This window comes from Eschrichtius robustus, chromosome 12, assembly GCF_028021215.1.
Source record: "Eschrichtius robustus isolate mEscRob2 chromosome 12, mEscRob2.pri, whole genome shotgun sequence".
In the NCBI taxonomy this organism is placed as follows: Eukaryota; Metazoa; Chordata; class Mammalia; order Artiodactyla; family Eschrichtiidae; genus Eschrichtius; species Eschrichtius robustus.
In genome coordinates, this window is record NC_090835.1 from 95,043,244 (window position 1) to 95,064,865 (window position 21,622).

A 21,622-nucleotide genomic window follows, 5' to 3' on the forward strand; every position below is an offset into this window, starting at 1 on the left:
AGAGGGGATGGCTAGGCAAAGCCATAGGTAGTGGGGGTCGGGAATGGCTGAAAGGGTCAATTACCTGCATCTGAATGTCCTTGGAGTTGATCACTTCCACAATGCCCACCACATTGTCAAACACAAGGCCAAACTTCTTACAGCTGTCTAGGGAAAAAAAAAAAACCAATCTACTAAATTCATACAGCATACTTACACAAAGCAGCTTATCATAGTAGGTACAGACCCATAATTCTGCCCTACCAATTGTAATGGAATTTATTTTCCCTTTTATCTGTAGGGTAGACTTGCTGCATTTGAAAATGTAAGCCACCTGTCTCAGTTCAGTCTCTGAAATCACAAGGTCATTCCTGTCCTCTTGGTATTCCTAAAATTAAAACATATGCAAATATTAAATATAAGGATGCATAAATTAAGTCCACTGCATGCTGAAATTACTGTGGAGCATTCACCAGTTACAGCTTCTCAATATGTTCTTCCCTTAGGAACCATTTTCTTAACAGACCAAACCGCAGGTCTGACTTTGTCACTGTAATGCTGGGAATGAGAGGAACGGCTGCTTGGAAGGGGGGTCGGTGTCAATTTGTGAACAGTCAGGCATCAGGCACGCTGCCTAGTGGGCGGGGGCTGCAGCAGGGATGGGAGGGCTTTTGGCTGAGTCTGGCCGCTGAGTCTGGACTTGATGCTGCAGCACTATCTGCAAGTAGGAGTTGGACAAATAGACTAGCAAGGGTCACAGCAGTGGTCTAAGTCCCAGTGTACTTTCAGACCATGACAACCTTTCTGGGGACTTTGTTCCTCCACCTTTAGGGAAGGCCCCTGAACTGGCAGGGGGCACCAGCTTCCATCCACGTTCAAAGTGTCTTTGTCCTGCTCAGACAACAGTGAAAGTGGTGGGTGACGCAGTAGGTTAATATCAGCGCCTCGGTCAGTGGAATAGGATGAAACATCCTACAGTAGATCAGAATGGGGCACAGATTAAAAGTTTCCAGAAAGAGGAGTCAAATTCATAGAGACAGAAAGTAGAAAGGTGGTTGCCAGGGGGTGACGTGAGGGGGAATGGAGAATTATTGTTTAAGCGGTACAGTTTCAGTTTTACCAGATGGTAAGAGTTCTGTGGATGGATGGTGGGGATGGTTGCACGACAGTGTGAATGTACTTGATGCCACTGAACTGTGCACTTAAATGTTAAGATGGTAAATTTTGTGTTATGCGTACTTTACCACAATTTAAAAAATAATTTTTAAAAAGTTGAAGAAAAAATGCATGAGAATAATGAAGACCAAAAAACATTTATGGAAGCATTCAGAAAGGCCCTGGTTTCTAGTCTAGCTAGTGACTTTTGCCTCTGACATTTCATTGGGAAATCCTTAAGACACTGGCCAACCGTTTAGCCATTGTTCCCTTCATCGGAGTATGTCAGGAATAAAGTTAAAGGGCTCCACTCACCACTCTCCATTTCTTCCCTTCCAGCTCTAACACAGGAGCATGTTTCTTAGGAGGATGAGACTGGGGAGACTTGGGGCCTGGAGTGTGGCTTTTGGTAGGAGATGGAGTTTGTCCTCCGTGAGCCCGGAGGCTGGGATTCTTGTATGTCTTCTGGTCATCTGTAACATGCCGGAGCCCTGGGAAGGTTAACACATAGACACATTTCCTACATTTTATGCAAAGGGAAATGTCCCTAACTTCTTGTATCAACACGATGTAAACAGCGCAGGTAATGCTATTTTCATAACAGTCGAGTGTTTTCTCAAGGTTAGTATGCAGAGGCTGAGACCTACATAAGCTTAGAGTTAATAGAAGCCCTGTAAGTATTTTTTAATTTGAGGAACCTCTTTTTTTTTTTTTTTTTTTTTGCTCCACCACACGGGCTGCGGGACTTTAGTTCCCTGACCAGGGATTGAACCCTTGCCCCCTGCAGTGGGAGCTTGGAGTCCTAACCACTGGACTGTCAGGAAATTCCCCTTGAGGAACCTCTTCTTGAAGGAGATAAGCTAATAGATAAAAATTATGCAAAATGCAAACCCCCTCGCCAGAAAGGATTCCATGATTTACTTCTGTCATAGCTAAATCATTTCCTAGATGCAGTCTAAAAAGTTAGGGCATTTCAGTAAGCATAGGTCAGAGTATGGAATCGACTTAAGGGTTATGAGTCCATCCCCTTCCTTTGCGGATGAGGGGACAATGCAGCCAGTTGCAGCCAGAGAAATAGTTAGAAGTTTTGGTTCTTAGCTCCCAGCAGAGCACACAAGAACACTTATACCATAATTCCTATCACCCATGCAAAGCAAAAATACATCTGCATAAGGTTTTTGGCAACATGAATTTATTAAGTATATGATTAAAAAAATTAACCATTCACAACGGTAGTTCAATGATCTAATTCTTTGACAAGCCCGTACACCTCTGAGGACAGAGGTTCTATTATTTGTCATTTTTATTTCACTTGATCTCGATGCCTTGATTGTAGCTGGTGCTGAAGCATCAAGGGCTGAAGTGGTGATACAGTGCAGTGGTCCATTTAGAACCTAGAACCTCTGAGTTCTTCTTTCTGACCCACCCAGCAGCCCACTGAGCCCATCTACCTTGAGATGAAGAACACACAGCTCTCCACATAGTAGGGACTGGGATGGAATGATGTATCCATCACCGTGGGCTCTGAGGGATCTGTGTGCCTGAAGCCAGAGGGAGACAGCCTCAAGGTCTGGTTTTCTCACCTTTTGTAACTGCTTCCCCTTGGTTAAGTTGTGCAAATAAAGCTGAGCGTGAAGGAGAGGACTCCTCTCTTCTGCCCTCACTCTCAAAAAGTGGAGGTGGCCCTGGAGGAGGTGGAGGAGGTGGAGGTGGAGGAAGGCCAGGCCCAAGGGAGAGGACAGACAACGCTGATGCAGTTGATGCTACTGGACCCTGTGGGAGAGAGAAGACGGAAAGCTCTCTATTGAGATGATGTCCTTGCTGAGAGCTGGGATTCTGCCAACATCACTTAGAACCTGTTGTCAGTGAGGGAGTGGGGTTTGAGATTCACGAAGGGCACCCAGGGGTATACCTGTGCATCATGGGTCTGTTTGGGAAGACCTGGGACCAAGTGGGGGTTTGCCTTGGGAACACAGAGCATCACGTAGCTGTATAGCCCTGTCAGTAGAAACTGCATGTGCCAGATTCACACTGCCAACTCAGAGGCAAACAAAGCCATCTTCACAGGTTCACGTCCAAAGCTCAGGATATGAATGAAACTGGACTTTGGCCAATTGATAATCATAAGAAAAAAGTGGTCCAACTAGTAAGAGGATTCTTTTGGGGACACTGGGAATTACAACCACCAATGAGAGAGAGGAAAAATATTCAGTGGTTAGTTTTTTGAGCAGCTAAAGAAAGAGATACTGAAACTCTTTCTCTGGAACTCATTTTTCAAGTATGCATGCCTCAAACCGAACCCCAAGGGAGGACCACATGTGACCTGGATGCCTGTCAAACGTGAAGGTGATCAGGGTCCAGGATGCTTCTGATGGTGTGGTTCATCTAATGCTGACTTTTAGTAAACCAGAGAAAATTGTATTTTGCCTGAGCAAGACCTATGCTTATTCTTTTCTCTGCTATATGAAGTGCAATCCTTGCTTTCAATATGAAGTTCTAACAAATTCAAATGTCAGTAAAAGGTGATAGACAATAGGGGGATTTGTTTCAGTGTTTTGAGAGGACCACATAGACGACGACGTCACAGAGCTTAAAACTAGTAGGATAGAAACACACATATACAATAACCTTGTGTTATGTACCATTTTACTTTTAAACCCTGAAGTAGAACTGTATGACTATGATAAAGAATGAGAAGTTAATTCAAGTAAAAAAACGGAAACTATAAAAATTGAGAGTGATGAAAATGTGCCTGAGGCTTATATATTTTCAATACCAAATACGATATGTAAAACATCACGTAAGTGCTAAATATTAACAAAGACAGCAGATCCTTATGTTCATAAACAACGCAGTATTACAAAGTGTCAATATCAGGAAGTTTTAATCTGTGGTAGTTTTCAGTTGAAAAAAAAAATCCACACTATTTTCAAAGTACTTATACAATCCCTATGAAGTGTAGAATTACCCTGAAAATAAAAGGTTCTTCTCTTACTGAGAATGCACATCTTAAAAACTGAGTAGGCTGGAGGTCTTGTCTCCTGAAATGATAATTTGTGATATTTTTTTTTGTTTATAAGGAAAAACAGCCTGACTCCATCAGGATCCTTGGGCCAAGTAGAAACTGACTGCACAGTTCTTGAGACTGACCAATTTTTTTTTTTTTTTTTTTTTTTAGCATTTTAAATATTTCCTATTATGTTACTGGGGTGAAATTTGAACATTTGCTCTGAATCATAAAGTGTAAAATATAAGCTTTGCACATCAAACAATATTCCAGTTCCAGACACTTAGAGCCACGACATATTACTTTTACTCACAAGCACATAATAACTCAAATAGTCAGCAAAGGGCCAGGCTCCTCTCCCACATCTGAAACACTGCAGCTTTAAAGTTCTCCTATTTTGTGGAAAGGGGAGACGACACCGGCTTCTAAATCTTAGAATGACTTAGATGGTTCCCTAGCTCTCAGCATTCGTTCTTTAATGGCTCTCTCCAAGAGCCATTAAAGGACACTGAAACAAATAAGCCACATATTCAACTTCTTGGAACTCTGATACATTCAGATGGCTGACCCAGGAACACCAAACAAAGGATTTACTGCAACAAATGTTGACTCTAAACCCCCCCCCCCCCCCCCGCAAAAAAAGGAGAACTCAGGACCAGCTGAAACTCTGCCACTGGCTTATCCGTTGTGCGTTCTGGCCCATTCCTGCATCGGCCCCAGTGAGAGCACACGCCTGGGCTCTAGTTTCCAGGGTGACTTGACAAGCAGTGCTCAGGGGCTTTACCGTACACAGTGTCCTCGAGAGCAAACTCAGAGAGTCCCTTAGCAGGGGCTCATGGGCTGCCCCTTGTGATGAACTTATCTTCGCCTCCTCTTCTCCCCCTGCAGGCAGGTGGGACCAGAGCTTTCTGCGTTCTCATGTGCCCGGCATAAGCGGCAGCCGCACGGACTGGAATCACAGCCCGACACTGTCTTCAGGCATCCCGGTGAAACAGAGGCGAGAGGGGCAGGGAAGGGAAGGGAGCCAAGAATTCTGGAAAAGCTCGTACGTGCCAGGCACTGGTTGTTTCCACTCATCTAACAGATATTTAATGCTCAGTGTAGGACAGGCTCTGTGCCAAGGGGTTCCCAAAGTTGTCCGAACATCAGAATCGTCTGGGGATCTGTTAGAAGTTCCCAAGCCTAGGCCATGCGGCAGGAACACTCTGGGGAGGCAGCACATGGGCATTTTCTGAAGCTCCCTATAGGTGATTCCAATGTGCACACAAGTTTGGGAACAACCACTGCATGCTTTGTGCTGAGATTCATCTGAGTCATCACAACCACATTACTAGGATTGAAATCCCGCTCTCACAGAAAATAAAGCAGGAAGTCAGAAAGGCTGACCCAATATTAAATGGCCAGTAAATGGCAGGGACATAATTCAAGCACATATCTGCTTGATTCTAAAGTCTTCTTCAGGGAAATCCTTTATGCTGTACTCAGACGTGAAAAAAAAAGTCACTAGTCAAATTAACCAGAGGGATGGGCGACCCTACACATATGTAGTGCTGCTCCTGGGCCTCTGGCTTAAATATACATGAAGTGTTGGGAGGCGGTGTAATAATTTAATTTTTATCTCCACTACTCCTTGCTCCCTCCCTCTAACGCCTTAGCAGCTGACTGGGCTCCTATGGCCAACTCTGGAGCCAGGCTTGATCCCATGGGGATATGTCTTGAGTACTGACACTGGCATCTCAGCATCAAGTCACCCTGGATGCTAGTTTGTTCTGACTCTGTGCCTGCGTTCTAGCAACTGGACTCTTGCCTTATTCACTTTTCCTGAGTACCCACTGGTGCCAGTAATGGGGTACTTGCACCCAAATCTGTTTCCTGCATAGTGTCCAAGTTGTTCTGGGATGGGGACCTGCCCCCCGCCCCCCACCCCCCACCCCGGGGGACTGGAGATTTAAGGGTATTGACTCTGGGTGTGATTTATTCTTAGATAAAATCTCATGGCAGAGGTAATGCACCAGGTTGTCTAGACTGAATGAGAAGCAGTGGGTCAGATCAAGCCTACAACCTCGGTTGCCTGTTGAGGGATCTGCTGCTTCTTACTCTCAATGGGATATGGGCCCTGTGGGAAGACTAGCTAAGAGGGGAAAGGAGCACTGGCAAGGGGGCAGATCTGGCCCAGCTCACACTGTGAGTTAAGGCCGTGTGGGGATACAGACGGAAACTTCTAGTGGGCAACCTTGTCTCTGAGCCTGCACCAGGAACCTGAGAGGGTCCTGGGAGAGTCACAGGGGATAACCTTTAATTAGGTTGCAGACTGCATTCACTTCCTGGAATAGAGGCTCTGGGGTCAGGTCTACACATACAGAATAAAAGACATTTAATAAAAGACGCTGTTCCCTTGCAAATTATCTGAGTATTTCCGGTCCTTCTAAAAGAACCCTTAATAAAACAATCTTTTACGGTGTGTTTTACCCTGACAATTTTACTTCTACAGTGTAGAATTACACTTCTGAACACTCAGGACCTACAGAATTATGATATCCTGTGACCTGCACAAGGTCACACAGACTGGAAAGTAGAGGTGAGGTGAGGGCCGAAATGAAGGAAGTCGAAGGGGGAGAGGCTTAACCTGAGTGAAGGAGCAGCGATCCCCACACAGATGCTTTTTAAAGACGCTACCTTATCCTGACGAAATGAGTCTGAAGTATCTTAGACCCCAAACTGGAAACAACTGAAAAACGCATTTTATTAAAGCCATTGTAACAACAGTTTCCAACTTAAAAAAAAAAAAAAAAAAGCAGGCCATTTATGAGTTTGAGTGGCCATATTTAGGGTGCAAGCGTTCACTTATGTTGTAAGAACACAGCACAAAACCTAAAAATGCTGCTTTTGAAAGCTCTATTAAGATTAATTCTGAGAGCAGATGTTTGATTATTGACTTTTTTTTTTTTGGAGTCGGGGTAGAGGTGGCACAAAGACTTTTTAAAACGTCTGCAAATCCCTTTCTCTAAATTAATTTCAACTGTCCTGGGAACAGCCGCTTCCTCTGCCTTTAAATATATGAACTATAACTATGAAATAATGAAACCATTGTATGTGGTATGTGGAAAGCTCGTAATGTTTTGGTTATATATACTATATATATAAAATTCCATAACTGTATTACATGGAATATATTTATGTACTAATGTGCATCAGAATTTTTTCCATTAAATGTCACTTGAAATAATTACCTATCACTTTATTACTTTGGAATTTAGGTTTTATTCTGAAAGGGAAACTATTTCTAGTTCTTAAACGAAATCTCCACATTGTTTTGACACATGTAATTAACAACCACTTCTATCTCCCACAGCCCATACCACTGTCTTAGTTATCCAGTTAATTCAGCTACGGTCTAGCTTTGGATCTAAATAATCTGCAAAAAGGACTCCAATTCTCCATTTTGTTCCGTCTGTTGAAAGTAGGACTAATAGACTACTTTTAGATGGAGGTTTTATGTGTTTGTGACAAAATTAAGCAAAAAAGTGAAACATAGCTCTTTAGGCAAAAAAAAAAAAAAAAAAAAAAAATCAGCTACAAAGAAAAGTTTTCCATCTAAGATTTTCTGTTTAAGAGTTACATTTTTGGGGAATTTTCAACTTTCACCTTTTAAAGTCTAAGATTTTTCAAATTCAGCAATAGGGGTAGCAGATGATTTGGTCTAAATAGAACCTCTCTAACAGATTGAAAGTGAATTAGAATAAGTAGGCTCGTTTGTCCATTCCACATTTGCCTAGAGCTACCTTGCAAGGAACTGGGTGTATGACGAAGAAGTAGGCATACGTCTTGTTTGTTAAGAAACTCATAATCTAGTGGGAGTGTCGAGTGCACAAAATAGTAGCTGCAGATGCAGTTTGATATGTGTCGTGTGTCACATGAACAGGAACACTGGGAGCACAAAGGAGGGTGTGGCCAGCTCTCCTCAGGACAGTGGGGTCAGGAGAGCCAGAGAATGGCTTAGGCCGGGGCCACACCATCGAATGCTCTGTAGAGGACACAGGTCTTATAAGGAGAGACCGAGGGAGAAATGTATATACACGTAACATTAATCTCCAACTTTAAGAACAGGCCTGGCAACCTACATCTTGGTGTGTATTTTTCCCAATTTCTTAAAAGGCAGAGACCAAGAATATCAAAATACCCTGTGACAGTCTCTTGGAACAGATGGATTCTGTCCCTCACAGCAGAGCTTTTGTTACGATGTTTCTTCTATAAAACTAGCTTAGTGATAGTAATATTTTGAGCCACTGTCTTTAAGTATTTGTGGAGATCATAGATAAAGCTACAAAATGAAACAGCTGACATGCAGTGGCACTGTTTATGGGTTTCCTGCCCACCCCCCATCCTTTCCTTATGGCCACCACCTCAATTCCCCTTCACGCACACACACAGATGGCTGTCTTCAGTTTCTTGGTCAGGTTCTCTCTTTTGCTGTCCATCTCAGAGAGAGCCTGGTCCATTAATCACCTGGCTTACATTTAATGCTTTCCAGGTACATTACATGTGCCCAATTACCTACTTTAAAAGTGTTTAGGGACTTCCCTGGTGGGAAAGTGGTTAAGAATCCGCCTGCCAATGCAGGGGACACGGGTTCGATCCCTAGTCCAGGAAGATCCCACATGCCGCGGAGCAACTAAGCCCGTGCACCACAACTACTGAGCCTGCGCTCTAGAGCCCATGAGCCACAACTACTGAGCCTGCGTGCCACAACTACTGAAGCTCACACGCCTAGAGTCCATGCTCCGCAACAAGAGAAGCCACTGCACCGCAACGAAGAGTAGTGTCTGCTCGCCACAACTACGGAAAGCCTGCATGCAGCAAAAAAGACCCAACGCAGCCAAAGATAAATAAATAAATAAATAGATAGATAAATAAATAAAGCGTTTAAAAATCACAAAGCCATTTCAGTCACAAAAACACTTAGACTTATTACTTTGACCTGCTAAAACTATAGGACTTCACAGTGTTTTACAACTGAGCCTTCTGGCCAATGCTGTTTATTAGTTTTTCCAAAGATGAAGAATCTCAGATGATCTTAATGTAACATGGCATATAAATAGGATAATGATAAATCTCTCACATACCACAAGAGGAGGGAGGGATTAAAAGAAAGAACTACAGTTTCAGAACTAAAGACTAACTTTCTATATACATAAACTAGTTTTCATAGCAGTAAAAATACTTCACAAATTCATGGTTTAGGGTTTGTTTATATTTTAGACCTCAAAACTAGTTTCTTTCTATTTTCTGAAAGGTGTACTTAGATCAAGAACTTGGTGAAATTGATACATTTCCAAATTTGTCAATTTCTGTAAGTAGGTACAAATTTTACATTTATATTTATACCACACTTTTATTGGCAGACAACCATTTTCAAGAAAAAAGATTGCACATAAACGAACAGATAATCATCCTGTACAACATGAGTATGAACCAAAGTGAATTTGTGACTTTAATCTCTGTTCTCTTATTTTTATCACTCCCTATAATTTTTAGACTTCTGCCAATGAAAACAAAGTTTCTGGGGGCCTTTCCAAGAAAACAGAGTTGTTAAAAAATATTACAATGAAGAGCTATATAATATTTTAAGCATATGTTTATTAATAATTTTTAAAAAGTCGATTTAGGGAATATTTCCTATTTCATCTATGGTGATAGAATACTACTCGAATTTCAAGTTTCCCTAAATATACCAAGGGTATTTATATACAGTCAAAATAAAAAGATGGTCCCACAATTATGAAGGAAATGTAAGGCCCATTTTGATCACTTTTCTTCAGAGGCAAGACGACAAACTCCCTTAGCCCAAGATAGAGGTACAACAGGCAAGGTAATGAAAAACCCAAATCTCATGGTTTCGCCAGTGACCTCTGATGGTTTCCTCATCCCCATTCTCCCCACCCTCCTGAGGTCTCTGTATGTTATTCCTTTGATAATCTGGAGAGATGTGAAATATGGCGGTAGATGAAAAAAGAACAAGAAACAAAGTCCCTTCAGAGAAGGAAAAACAGCTTTAAATTGGAAAACAGCCTGAGAATACCTTACACAGTCTATATCAGTTTGTGGAAACCAGTAACTTAGTGCTTTTATGCTTACTGTTTCCTAATTTATAGATCTGGATGTGGCCCTTCAAAAAACATAGGTGGTGATTCCTGTTTTACATGCCCAAAGCAGAGATGTCTGATAAAAGCAGACCAAGCCCTCAGAGCAGATTCCAGAGAATATGTTGAACACAATCTAATTTGCTCAAGTGACCCAGCTATTTTGCATAAATTGTCTTCATAAGTAGCTTTAATGATTGGTTTGGCCTTTTTCTGCTACTGCTCTGTGGACCAAATCTGGGATTCCCAGATTGTTTTTTCTTCTTGTCTGCCAGCATTGGCAGCTTGAAAATATAATTTCTCATAAAAAAAGGAAAGATAAAATTAAATTTTCCATGGGAAAAATTTCCAGAGTTAAAGATAGCAGAATATACCCATCAAAGAGACAAACTATAGATAGCCAACAGTTGTTAAGACCAAGAGTGACGTGTGGCTTGAATTATCCGGACTGTGACTTCATTTGGCCGGAAAAGCCTAGATCTGAACTATCACTGAATTAAAGTTTCTGCTTTGCTTTTGGATTTTCGGGTCACAGAGAAATAACTGTATTTCTTAAATTATCCATACGTGGTAAATGGCAGAGGTGGGGAGTGAGGCAAAATGATAGCTGTTATGAAGATGATTTACATTTGGCTCTGTATTATTTACATTATTTACTTAGGAAAAAATAAAAAAATAGAAGCATCAGCATCTCCTGAGGTTTATAGCTGAGGCGCACTAAAGACAAAGTAACTTTTGCCTCAATTTCAGTTCCAAATTTTGCAGGAAAGGTCTGGGAAAGTGTCTGTGATTAGCTCAGCTTGTATCAAGGGTGCAACCTGGACCAATAAATCTGGACTTAGCTCTATGTTATATTCTGTGAAGGGTTTGTTTTACCTTTAGAAGACAATCTGCACCTTCCCTCCATCCCTTCTTAAGAAAACCTTTTTACTTAATCTAATATTAGCTTGTATTTCCTGAGTTTATACCAACTGGGAATTAGGGGCATGCAGATGGCAAGGGACAAGTGCAGGGAAGGCATTTGCCATTGCCTATAAGAAAATGCATTGTACATTTCCATTACCATCATTTGATATAAGAAATAAAGGAGGGCTTCCCTGGTGGCGCAGTGGTTGAGAATCTGCCTGCCAATGCAGGGGACACGGGTTCGAGCCCTGGTCTGGGAAGATCCCACATGCCGCGGAGCAACTAGGCCCGTGAGCCACAACTACTGAGCCTGCGCGTCTGGAGCCTGTGCTCCGCAACAAGAGAGGCCGCGATAGTGAGAGCCCCGCGCACCGCGATGAAGAGTGGCCCCCACTTGCCGCCAACTAGAGAAAGCCCTCGCACAGAAACGAAGACCCAACACAGCCATAAATAAACAAATACATAAATAAATAAAAAAGAAATAAAGGAACAGTATTTACGTGGCTCTTAAACAATGAACACAATCTGTAGTTAGTGGAATAAGCCTCTGGAAATTTCACTGTGAAGAAATGCAATTACCAATTACTGTGTTCAATTTAGCAAAAGTGTTTGGACATTGTCTGTATTTAAGACCCTGTACCAGTCACTGCTGCAGATCCCATGCAGAATGAGAAAGAATCCTGCTTTCAATGAGCTCACAGCCTCAGAGGAGAGAAAAGACACTTCCATGCTCCCTGACAGCAGGCAACTGGCTCTTAGCCTTCATGTTTCTGCTCAGGTTGTGCCTTTGTTTGGAAGGCTCTTCCCCAATTTACTATCTGGAAAACTCTTACATACCCTTCAAGGCTCAACTCAAAGTTCTCTTCTTTTTGTAGGTTTTCTGGAACTCTCCTAAGAGGAAATTTTCTGCTTCTCTATTGCAAGGGCTCATTAGGAACACCCTTATTATGGTACTTCACATTATATCGTAATTATTTGTCTGTGACTTTGGGTTTGGTCATGTCTTGAGCCCGAGCTTTGAAAAGCCACTCATTATTCATCTTAATGTCACCAGTAATGCTCCCAGTGCCTGAAACGTGGTAGGTGCTTCATAAATATTTACTGAAATGAATAAGTAACTGCTTTATAAGGTAGAAAGTGCTAAGCATCATAAAAGAAGTACAGATTTTAAGAAGTACTACAGAGGTTCTGTGGAGGAAAAGGATAACTTCCAGCTTGGAAGGGCATGGTAATAAGCAAGGCAGGTCAGAGAGGCTTCTGGGAGAGAAGACCATTCGAAATAGACCTTGAAGGATGGATGAGTCAGATTTGACACAGGGAAGCAAGAGGAAGGGGATTCCAGGAGGAGGGTACATGAACATTGTCATTAAAACAAATAAATGCAACTGAATTGTTAGCAATCACACAAGAACTTACAGATCCACATAAGTACTGTCTTTCAAAGCATTAGCTTCTGATGCGACACACTTGTTTAACAAAACTACCAGTATTCAAAACTTTCTTTTAGGACTGCCTTCAGACCTGTTTACAAAAACACACATACCAAATAATCACTCATGCCTTTGTATTCTGCTCTTTTTGACTGAAAAGAGTATTACTTGAATTAATCCTTCTCCAAAGAGGGTCTCAATGGCTTTTGGCCATTTGAAAAGATAAAATTCACTTGTAAAGAAGGAAGACTTGCTATCACTTAGTATCCTAAAAAGGATGGGCCAAAAATTTCATCTGCCATTGCCTTGCTCACTGGAGGTGGGGAGGGACATAAAGCCATATAGCCCTGGCAGCAATTACTGGGAGGCCCAGCCTCAGGCAGTGGAGGCTTTGAGGCATTCCCCAGGGTGTTAAGAGGTTGGACCCAGAGGTGTGGCACCTCAGGGATGAATAAAAACTCGGGGTGGAGGGGTGGCGGTGGGGCATTGTGGCTCGCTCTGGGCTGGGACTGCCCGCCAAGTTCAAAGTCTCCTCCTATCCAGGCACCCCCAGCTCTGCTCTGGGGGGCACCTCTGCCTGCACCTTTAAACCACAGCCTCCTGACTTTCCTAAGAGGGGTTGGAGGAGAGAGTAGTCAACAGGACACCCCCAATTACACCACTGCCTTCAACACTATGCCTTAAAGAATTTTAAATGAACACACCTTAATTAAAATATTCCCAAGGTGATGGTTTAAATAAATTAGGAACATTTATTAACTTGCTGGCCCCCAGGTTTACAGAGTTTGAGTTCTTGGTTATAAAAAAGTCCTAGTAAATAAACTAATCTTCATCATTAAATTAGGCAGTTTTAAAAGCCACTACTGTGTGATTTAGGGAGAGAATAAATACGCTAAAAACATTTATGCATTCTTATCAACTAGCAATAAAACTCAAAGGTATTTATGAGATAATAAAAATAGTCCTAAATATAAAAAGCTTGCTTACAGCTTCATAGTACAGCTAGCTCTAAACTACTGTGTATGAAATTGTAGATATTTATTTCTGACCTACACTTACTCTACTGAAGATACAGCAAAGGTAAAAATAAAACCCACAAATAATCCCCAAACTTCAAAAGGCAGAAATTGAAGCTATAAGCAATAATCCATCACGTCAGACACCTGGTCCATAAGTAATGAAGAGATCATTACACAAAATCTTTTTGCTCCATGATTCTATAAAACTGCATCTACCTCCAGCCCTTCAGAAGTTGCATTCTAAAGGTCACTAATAAGATAGATGTTGGCAGCCTTTTTCTAACCTTACCCTCCCCAGATTGTCACAGTTGATCAGCCAACCCACTGTTCTTAGAGCTTTGAGACCCTCGGCTCTTAGTTCTCCTCCTTTTTCTTGTCTTTGTCTCTTTGATTGATTTATGCCATTCTTAAGTAACAGTGTTCCACCAGGTTTTATCCTTCATCATATTCTCTTTTTTCTATCTTCTCTTCTGTTTAACTATCATCTCTAGGTCTCCCCCTTCAGTGAATTTCAGACCTGCATTTCACCTGCCTGCTCCACCTCCCCATCTAGATGGACATCTCACCTGTGCCTCAAATGCAACATGGTGAAAACTCAGGTGAACATTTTTCTTGCTTCTCTACCAGCTCCTCCTGTTGATATCCCTATTTTTATTGATGTTACTATTATTCTCCCAGACTTCCAGATTGGAAACTTTGAGTTTAGATTTGATTTCTCTCTCTCTTTTTGTTCTCCAACTCAGTGTCCATTTCATCTCTTGCATTCCATTGCCATTGTCACACTCAAGGTCACATACTCGTTATCCCATCCTTGGCATCCACTAAAGTCTCCTAGCATGCATTAGGGCCTCTAGTCTCTTCCCTTTTCCATTTATCCTGAACAATTACTAGATCATTATTTATAGTGAGTAACTTTCTGCTTAAAAACCTATGGTGTACCCCTATGTTCAATGCACCATTATTTACAATAGCCAAGATATGGAAGCAACCTAAGTGTCCATCAACAGGTGAATGGGTAAAGAAGATGTGGTAAGAAGAAGATATCAAGTGTATACAATGGAGTATTACTCAGCCATAAAAAATGAAATCTTGGGACTTCCTTGGTGGTCCAGTGGGTAAGACTCCACACTCCCAAGGCAGGGGCCCAGGTTCAATCCCTGGTCAGGGAACTAGATCCCACATGCATGCCACAACTAAGACCCGGCACAACCAAAATAAATAAAATAAATAATATATAAATAAATATTAAAAAAATGAAATCTTGCCATTTGTGACAACATGGATGGATCTAGAGGGTTATTATGCTAAGTGAAATAAGTCAGAGTAAGAAAAATACCATATGATCTCACTTATATGTGGAATCTAAAAAACCAAACAAACATACAAAACAAAATGAAACAGACTTATAGATACAGAGAAAAAAACGGGTAGTTGCCAGAGGGGAGGGGGATAGTGGTAGGCAAAATAAGTGAAGAGGATTAAGAGATACAAACTTACAGTTATAAAATAAATAAGCCACAGGGATGTAATATGCAGCACAAGGAATATGGTTAATAATATTGTAATAACTTTAGGAAATGATAGTTACTAGACTTATTGTGGTGAACATTTCATAATGTGTGCAAAGGTCAAATCACTATGTAATACGCCTGAAACTAACATAATATTGTACATCAGCTTTATTTCAATCAAAAAAAAAAAAGCCTGTGGGGCAGGAAAAAACCCTGCACACCACATATGGACCCATCTTCTTAGGATAACACATAAGGATTCCACCATATGGCCCCAATTTGCCTTTCTGGCCTCATCTCTTGCCATGTTCAGCTCTGCAAAACTAACAGCTTTTCTCTCAAAGTACTTAGTTCACGTCCTTTGTGCCCAATTCTCTGCTGAATTCTCTGCTAAGAACTGCCCTTTCCTTTACTGTCTGCCTAGGGAACTCCTACTGTCCTTCAAGACCCAAATCAGTACACCTGAAACTAATATAATATTATAAATCAACTACACTTCAATAAAAACAAAACAAAACCAAAAACCATAACAAAACAAGACTCATATCCAATGTAGCCCTTTGTTGCCCTTCCTGCCCAACCAGAAGTCTAATTAGCAAGGTTTATTTTCCAACATGGCCTTGTATTGTTATTTATTTTTTTTGCATTGTAATTAAAACCTGCTGCTTGATGGCAGAAACTGTAGCATTAATACAATGTCTGGTGTGTGCTTCGTAGGAGGTGGGTATCCAATAAATGGTTATTAAGTAAATGAATTGCTAAACAAATGAATGAGTAAAAACTAATGGCCTTCCTTGAGTCTCCCACAAATTGGATTCCTTTGGTCCAGCATGACTATACTAGAGCAGTGCTTTTCAAATTTTAATATGCATATAAATCACCTGGGGAAATCTTGTTAAAATGCAGGTTCTGATTCAGGAGGTCTGGGGTGATGTTTGAGATTCTGCATTTCTAACAAGTTTCCATTATCGCTGCTGGCCCAAGAACCACACTGTACTACAGGATTGGGTATTCCTTCCATGTCTTCCTGGTCTATGTAAGCATCCTGCTTTTGCTTACCTCTAGCATGCTGTTCACCCTATTCTATCACACTGTATCATTTTTATGTTCTTCAGCTAGAATGTAAGTTTCTGTGGACAGGAACTGCGTCTGCTGTGTCACCTACCCATCTTTGTATTCTCAGCACCTTGCTGAGAAGCTGGTCCATAGAAGGTGGGTGCCTCAGCAACGTTTGTTTAATTTCTGTAGTCTGTTTCAGGCTGAACTCAGAGCTGTTTCCAACCTAACTTCATTATCTGTGTGTTTAGAGCTCCTTTGTTAGTCAATGACACCCCTAACTCCCTCTGTGCAGTCTGGATCTCTTCCAGAGGAGAACGAAAGGAACTGGCTACCCAAAGCCCCAAAAGGAAGCTAAAAACCCAGGAGTGAGGACTAGACTGACCACCGATACAGTCAGGTAGACTGCAGAGACCCACTCTCCGCAGACCCATAGAGGTATTCAGTGAGCTTGCGGTCTAGACGAACAACACACCAGCTGAGGTTTCACCTATTCACCTTGATTAATAAACCTAAGGCACAGGTTTGGTACAAGTTCTAAGTGAAAATTTTGATGTAAAAGATTGAGGACAGTTTTTGCTTGTAAAAATCAAGAGGAAACCAGAGAGGCCAGAACACTTGAAAACTTATGAGACATACATATTTAATCATGTGCTACAGAGTCTACATTATTTATGAGTCAGGACACCCTCTGGCTGTGTTTTAATGTGATCACCAGCAAACTGTTAAACTTCTGCTTTGTTAATGGACATTTGGCCTTTACATTGAGAAACAGGCTGAAAAGAAATATCTACCTGGAGGAAAAGGAGTGATCATAGAGTGTCCTGCTTTGAGAAAAATCAAACCCTGCCTTGTCTATAATTGTGACCACTCCCAGTGATTTCATTTACTGGAGGCTCAGGGGAGATTAGGATGGATGACAACTGGTGTATAGATTTTAAAAATCCACATTATCAGTAGAAAGAATTACATCACCACAACATAAGACTTTATACACATTCATCTATGTGTAGTTTTATTCTATTCTACAAATAATTATACCCTGGCTGTTCTCAAAACTAATTTGGAAAGACACATAAAAGGACAAAAATATGTCAACAAATTTCACACCAGAAAGTTAAGAAAACAACCACACTGTATCCTATTCATAGAATTATTTTCATGACCTTTTTTCCTGGCCAGATCTACAGAGAACAGAATAAAAGTTGGATTGCTGATCTGGACAATTCATAAAAAGAATCAGTTACTTCGGTCATTATAAGCGTAAAGATCAGGCCTCTGTCTTTCAGCTTAAGTTATCTGATTTGCAGGAACTGCCAACGAATATTACAAATCTGACCAACTGCAAGGGATGATAAATAATAGTGTCTCCATTGGGTTCCTGCCAAGAGATCAATTTATTCAACAAAGTGCATTTGAAACCCAGGGCTGAGGAAACTATGTAAATTAATATGGAAAAGGGTTCCCAATAATTAAACTAACTGAAAACTGCAAGTCATTTCTGGTGCAGGGTCCTTCCAGTCCACGGTCATGTGAAAAAAAAGCTGACAGAATGAGAAGATTCCATTTACCACAGTAAATGTAACAAGAAATTCCAGATAGATTACTCCACAGCTGCTTCCTCCCCCAAAACGCACCCACCCCGACGCCAGCACACTTGTGCACACACACGGACACTCTCTCCAATCACTGTCCTGAAAAACTGCTGGCCTCAAAGATTTACATTTTGTGGAACAACTGAAGGGCACAACAGTTGCCTGACACAGCTGCAGTCTGAACACAAAGGCTAGGAGGTGGGAACAGCAAGTTCAGTTCCAACTGTTAACTCAAGGGAAAGAGCATTTCTCAGAGCAATGCAAGCTTCGAAACTCAGTCTAGAGCAGCATGCTGTTGGTCACTAACACCCCATAGCGCTCAAATCTCAAAATCCAATTTGAAAATAGAAGAAAACAATGGTTACTCAAAATACTTGAGATGTTAAGTCGCCAAAAGCTTTTTGACTTTGTCCACTGAGATGGAATGCATTTCTTAAAACTTCTGAACATTGCAGTGACAATGAATGCCAACACCCCACCTTTCTGCATACTTTTTGCAGACCTGTGATAAGTGGGCAAATAAATGAAATGATTTTTATTTATTTTTTCCTCCCAAAGGCTATTTGATCAGATAATTCTAATAGCCTTTTCCCTCTTCTCTGCAATAACGCTGTGATACTGGCTGTAATTGTTTATGATTTGTTTTGCTGGTATGTCAACAGGCCATAGTAAATGAGAAGAAATCAGTTTGATTTATTCTAAGGATTATGTTTTGGAATCTTTTATATAGTTTTTACTAATTTAGATTTAAAATGAAAAACTACAATTTTTATAATATACTTTGTAATAGTTTATTTTAACCCCAAACTTTAGAAGAAGATAAAAATATTAGGAAATATATTTCTATGCATCTATCTTAAAGTTTGCCAAAAGATTTTGTATATGTGATGTTACCACTGAACCAACATTTTCTTACATAATCATTCCTCACTTTTAGTATCTGGTCAAAACTTTATCATACTACTTTTCCATGAAAGAAGTGAAGTAGATGCTCTGCTTTGTAACGATTACCATTTTAAATAGAATTTGCCCATATCATAACGTGTGCTCAATAAATAATAGCTGTCATTATTACCATGGCAATCCATACCTCCTAATGTATGCTATAAGGATTATATTTTATATAAATAGATAAATAAATATTTATATTTATATAACATTTATGTTTTATAACATGTTTTTCAAAATGTGGGATGTGACCCATTAGTGGATCATGGAATCAATTTAGTGGGCCTCAGCCAGGATTTTATAAAAAAATGAAGTAAAACACAAAAGAAAATATCTGAATGCATTCCATGTGGTGAAAGAAAGTATTGTTTTGTGAAACTTGTTTTAGTATTGTGAGAAGGGTGTGTGTGTGTTTAAAATATATTTCTTACTATGGGTTGCCTTTAAAAGTTTCAAACTCATTGTTACAAAGCATATATTTCTAACGAACATGATGAAAAGATAAGTGTTCACTCTAGAACAAGGGAAAACAACTACATTTATTTATCTGTAATAATTGATCCTTCTTTTTTTTTTTTTTTTTTTTTTTTTAAAGTCATCTCTGGGCCTGATCTGCACGTGAACCTTGAACTCTTCTTTTTTTTTTTAACTTTTGGGTTTATTTATTTATTTATTTAATTATTTATGGCTGCGTTGGGTCTTCGTTTCTGTGCCAGGGCTTTCTCTAGTCGCGGCAAGTGGGGGCCACTCTTCATCGCGGTGCGTGGGCCTCTCACTATCGCGGCCTCTCTTGTTGCGGAGCACAGGCTCCAGTCACGCAGGCTCAGTAATTGTGGCTCACGGGCCTAGTTGCTCCGCGGCGTGTGGGATCTTCCCAGATCCCGTGTCTTCGACACGGCTCGAACCCGTGTCCCCTGCATTGGCAGGCAGATTCTCAACCACTGCGCCACCAGGGAAGCCCCGATCCTTCTTTTTTATATTCAAAACATAATTACTCAGCTTTGTACATTGCATTAAAGGTATTCAAACCATTTAAAAAGTAATTTTCTATTCATTTTCCATGGGCACTATTGGAGAATTAATAGGCCAGCGTCTGTTGACATGATTATTTTCCACAAACGGATTCTCATTCCTTTTCCATTTATCTACCATGAAATAATAAGACATCCAAGGACTCTTGATGTTTAGTTTTCTGTTTTCTCATGATGTCCTATCTCCATGGTAAACATGTGACAATTCCCCTTTATGACAAACTGATCTATAACAAAACAGCATCTCATTTGAAATGTATGAAAAATAATTCCAATTAGTCTACACAAAGACCCACCTACCTCCACACATACCCTTCCATATTAAAACCCTTCAAATGTTTATGAACTCTCTTTACAGAATCATAATGTTGTGGGCAGAAGAAAAATAATCAACTTACTGTATCTTGCATTTCTTATGGAGAAAACAGGCAAAGTAGAAAATAAAAAGAAGCATCAGTCTTTAGAGGTCAGTGTTAACATTTGTACCACAAGTGTTGGGGAACAAGTGTAGAAGTCCTACACTGCTTTGAAAAATCACAAACTCTGCCTTGGTATTAAGCCTATGCTACTGAAAGCAACGTTCTGTGTGAAGGTTAGTTGCTGGTTATGACTGTAGGGAGAGTGAGGGTTCTACCTTTAAACTGAGTTCACAAATATGCCACTTCATCTTCTCAACATTTACTCTGGCTAGACCATCCACTGTGACAACCGAAAGGTAACATTCATTTCTAATGGACTGAAGTTTCCACGGGAAGCCTTTTTATAGCAAGTGCAGAGATTTTAAAAAGCAGGTACGATCCTAAGAGTACCCTAATTCACAATTTAGTTCAAACTATTTACTGAGTACTTACTCCATGCCAGGCACTATGCGAGGGGCTGGAGACAGAGATGAGTTTCCAATCCAGTAGGAGAGCTCCAAAAACACACAAAAAATTACAATTCTATATGTAAAGGGATATGACTGAGGTATACTGAAGATATGAAGGAGGCATAGAGGAGAGCCATCAAACCAGACGGGGCACCAACGGAGTTCAGTGGAAGCTTCTTTTTTTTTTTTTTTGGCCAAGCTGTGTAGCTTGCAGGATCTTAGTTCCCTGACCAGGGATTGAACCCAAGCCCACGGCAGTGAAAGCACCAAGTCCTAACCAGTGGACCATCAGGGAACTCCCCTCAATGGAAGTTTCTTAAAGAGATGATGTTGGAACTGAGTCTTGGGGAAGAGGGTTCCCCAGGGAACTCAGGTCATACAGCATGATATATGTTCAGGACATCGCAATAAAGGTTAAACAATATGAGACTTGCAAATTTTGAAACAATGACATTTTGATTTGGTTCAGTCTAAGCACTGCATGTGTTCAGAATTCCACAAGCAGTTTGGTAGTGCTGGGCCAGTTGAGACAGGGGAAAACAGGAGAGACAAGGTGAAGAAGAGGGCAAAAGTCAGATTAGAATCTCATGCGGGAATTCAAGTCGGAACAGACACAGGTGGGATTTTTATCCTAGGACTAGGATACCATTCAAAGCACTAGGATTACTGAAGTATTGAAAAATATTACTTAGTAAACTTTAAAATCCCAAAAGGGAAATCTAAAACATTTAAAAAACATTCTATTCATAATTCCATCTTCTTAAAATTATAGCTATTCTCAAATCTTCTTGTTTCCTTCGATTTTACTCACACAGTTTCTTAATACACAATGCCGTCTTAGTGCTCATAACTTTTGCATTCTACTTTATCACTTAACATTGACTGGTAAATCATTTCCCATGTAACCACCATATGTGGTATTGTAATGACCCCAGAGTATTTCACTGGGTTCTTCTGACAACTCAACCATTTTCTTT

General features: G+C 40.6%; 1 protein-coding gene across 1 annotated transcript in view; it reads right to left on the reverse strand.

Moving 5' to 3' along the window:
* The window catches only part of CAP2 (cyclase associated actin cytoskeleton regulatory protein 2), a 137,200-nt gene that overhangs the window by 16,523 nt on the left and 99,055 nt on the right, over positions 1-21,622 (reverse strand). The window contains exons 8-11 of the mRNA XM_068557541.1: positions 2,718-2,907; positions 1,450-1,625; positions 244-367; positions 65-147 (exon numbers count right to left, since the gene is read on the reverse strand). Coding sequence (XP_068413642.1) covers positions 65-147; positions 244-367; positions 1,450-1,625; positions 2,718-2,907 — 573 coding nt within the window. The remainder of the gene's footprint in view (positions 1-64; positions 148-243; positions 368-1,449; positions 1,626-2,717; positions 2,908-21,622) is intronic.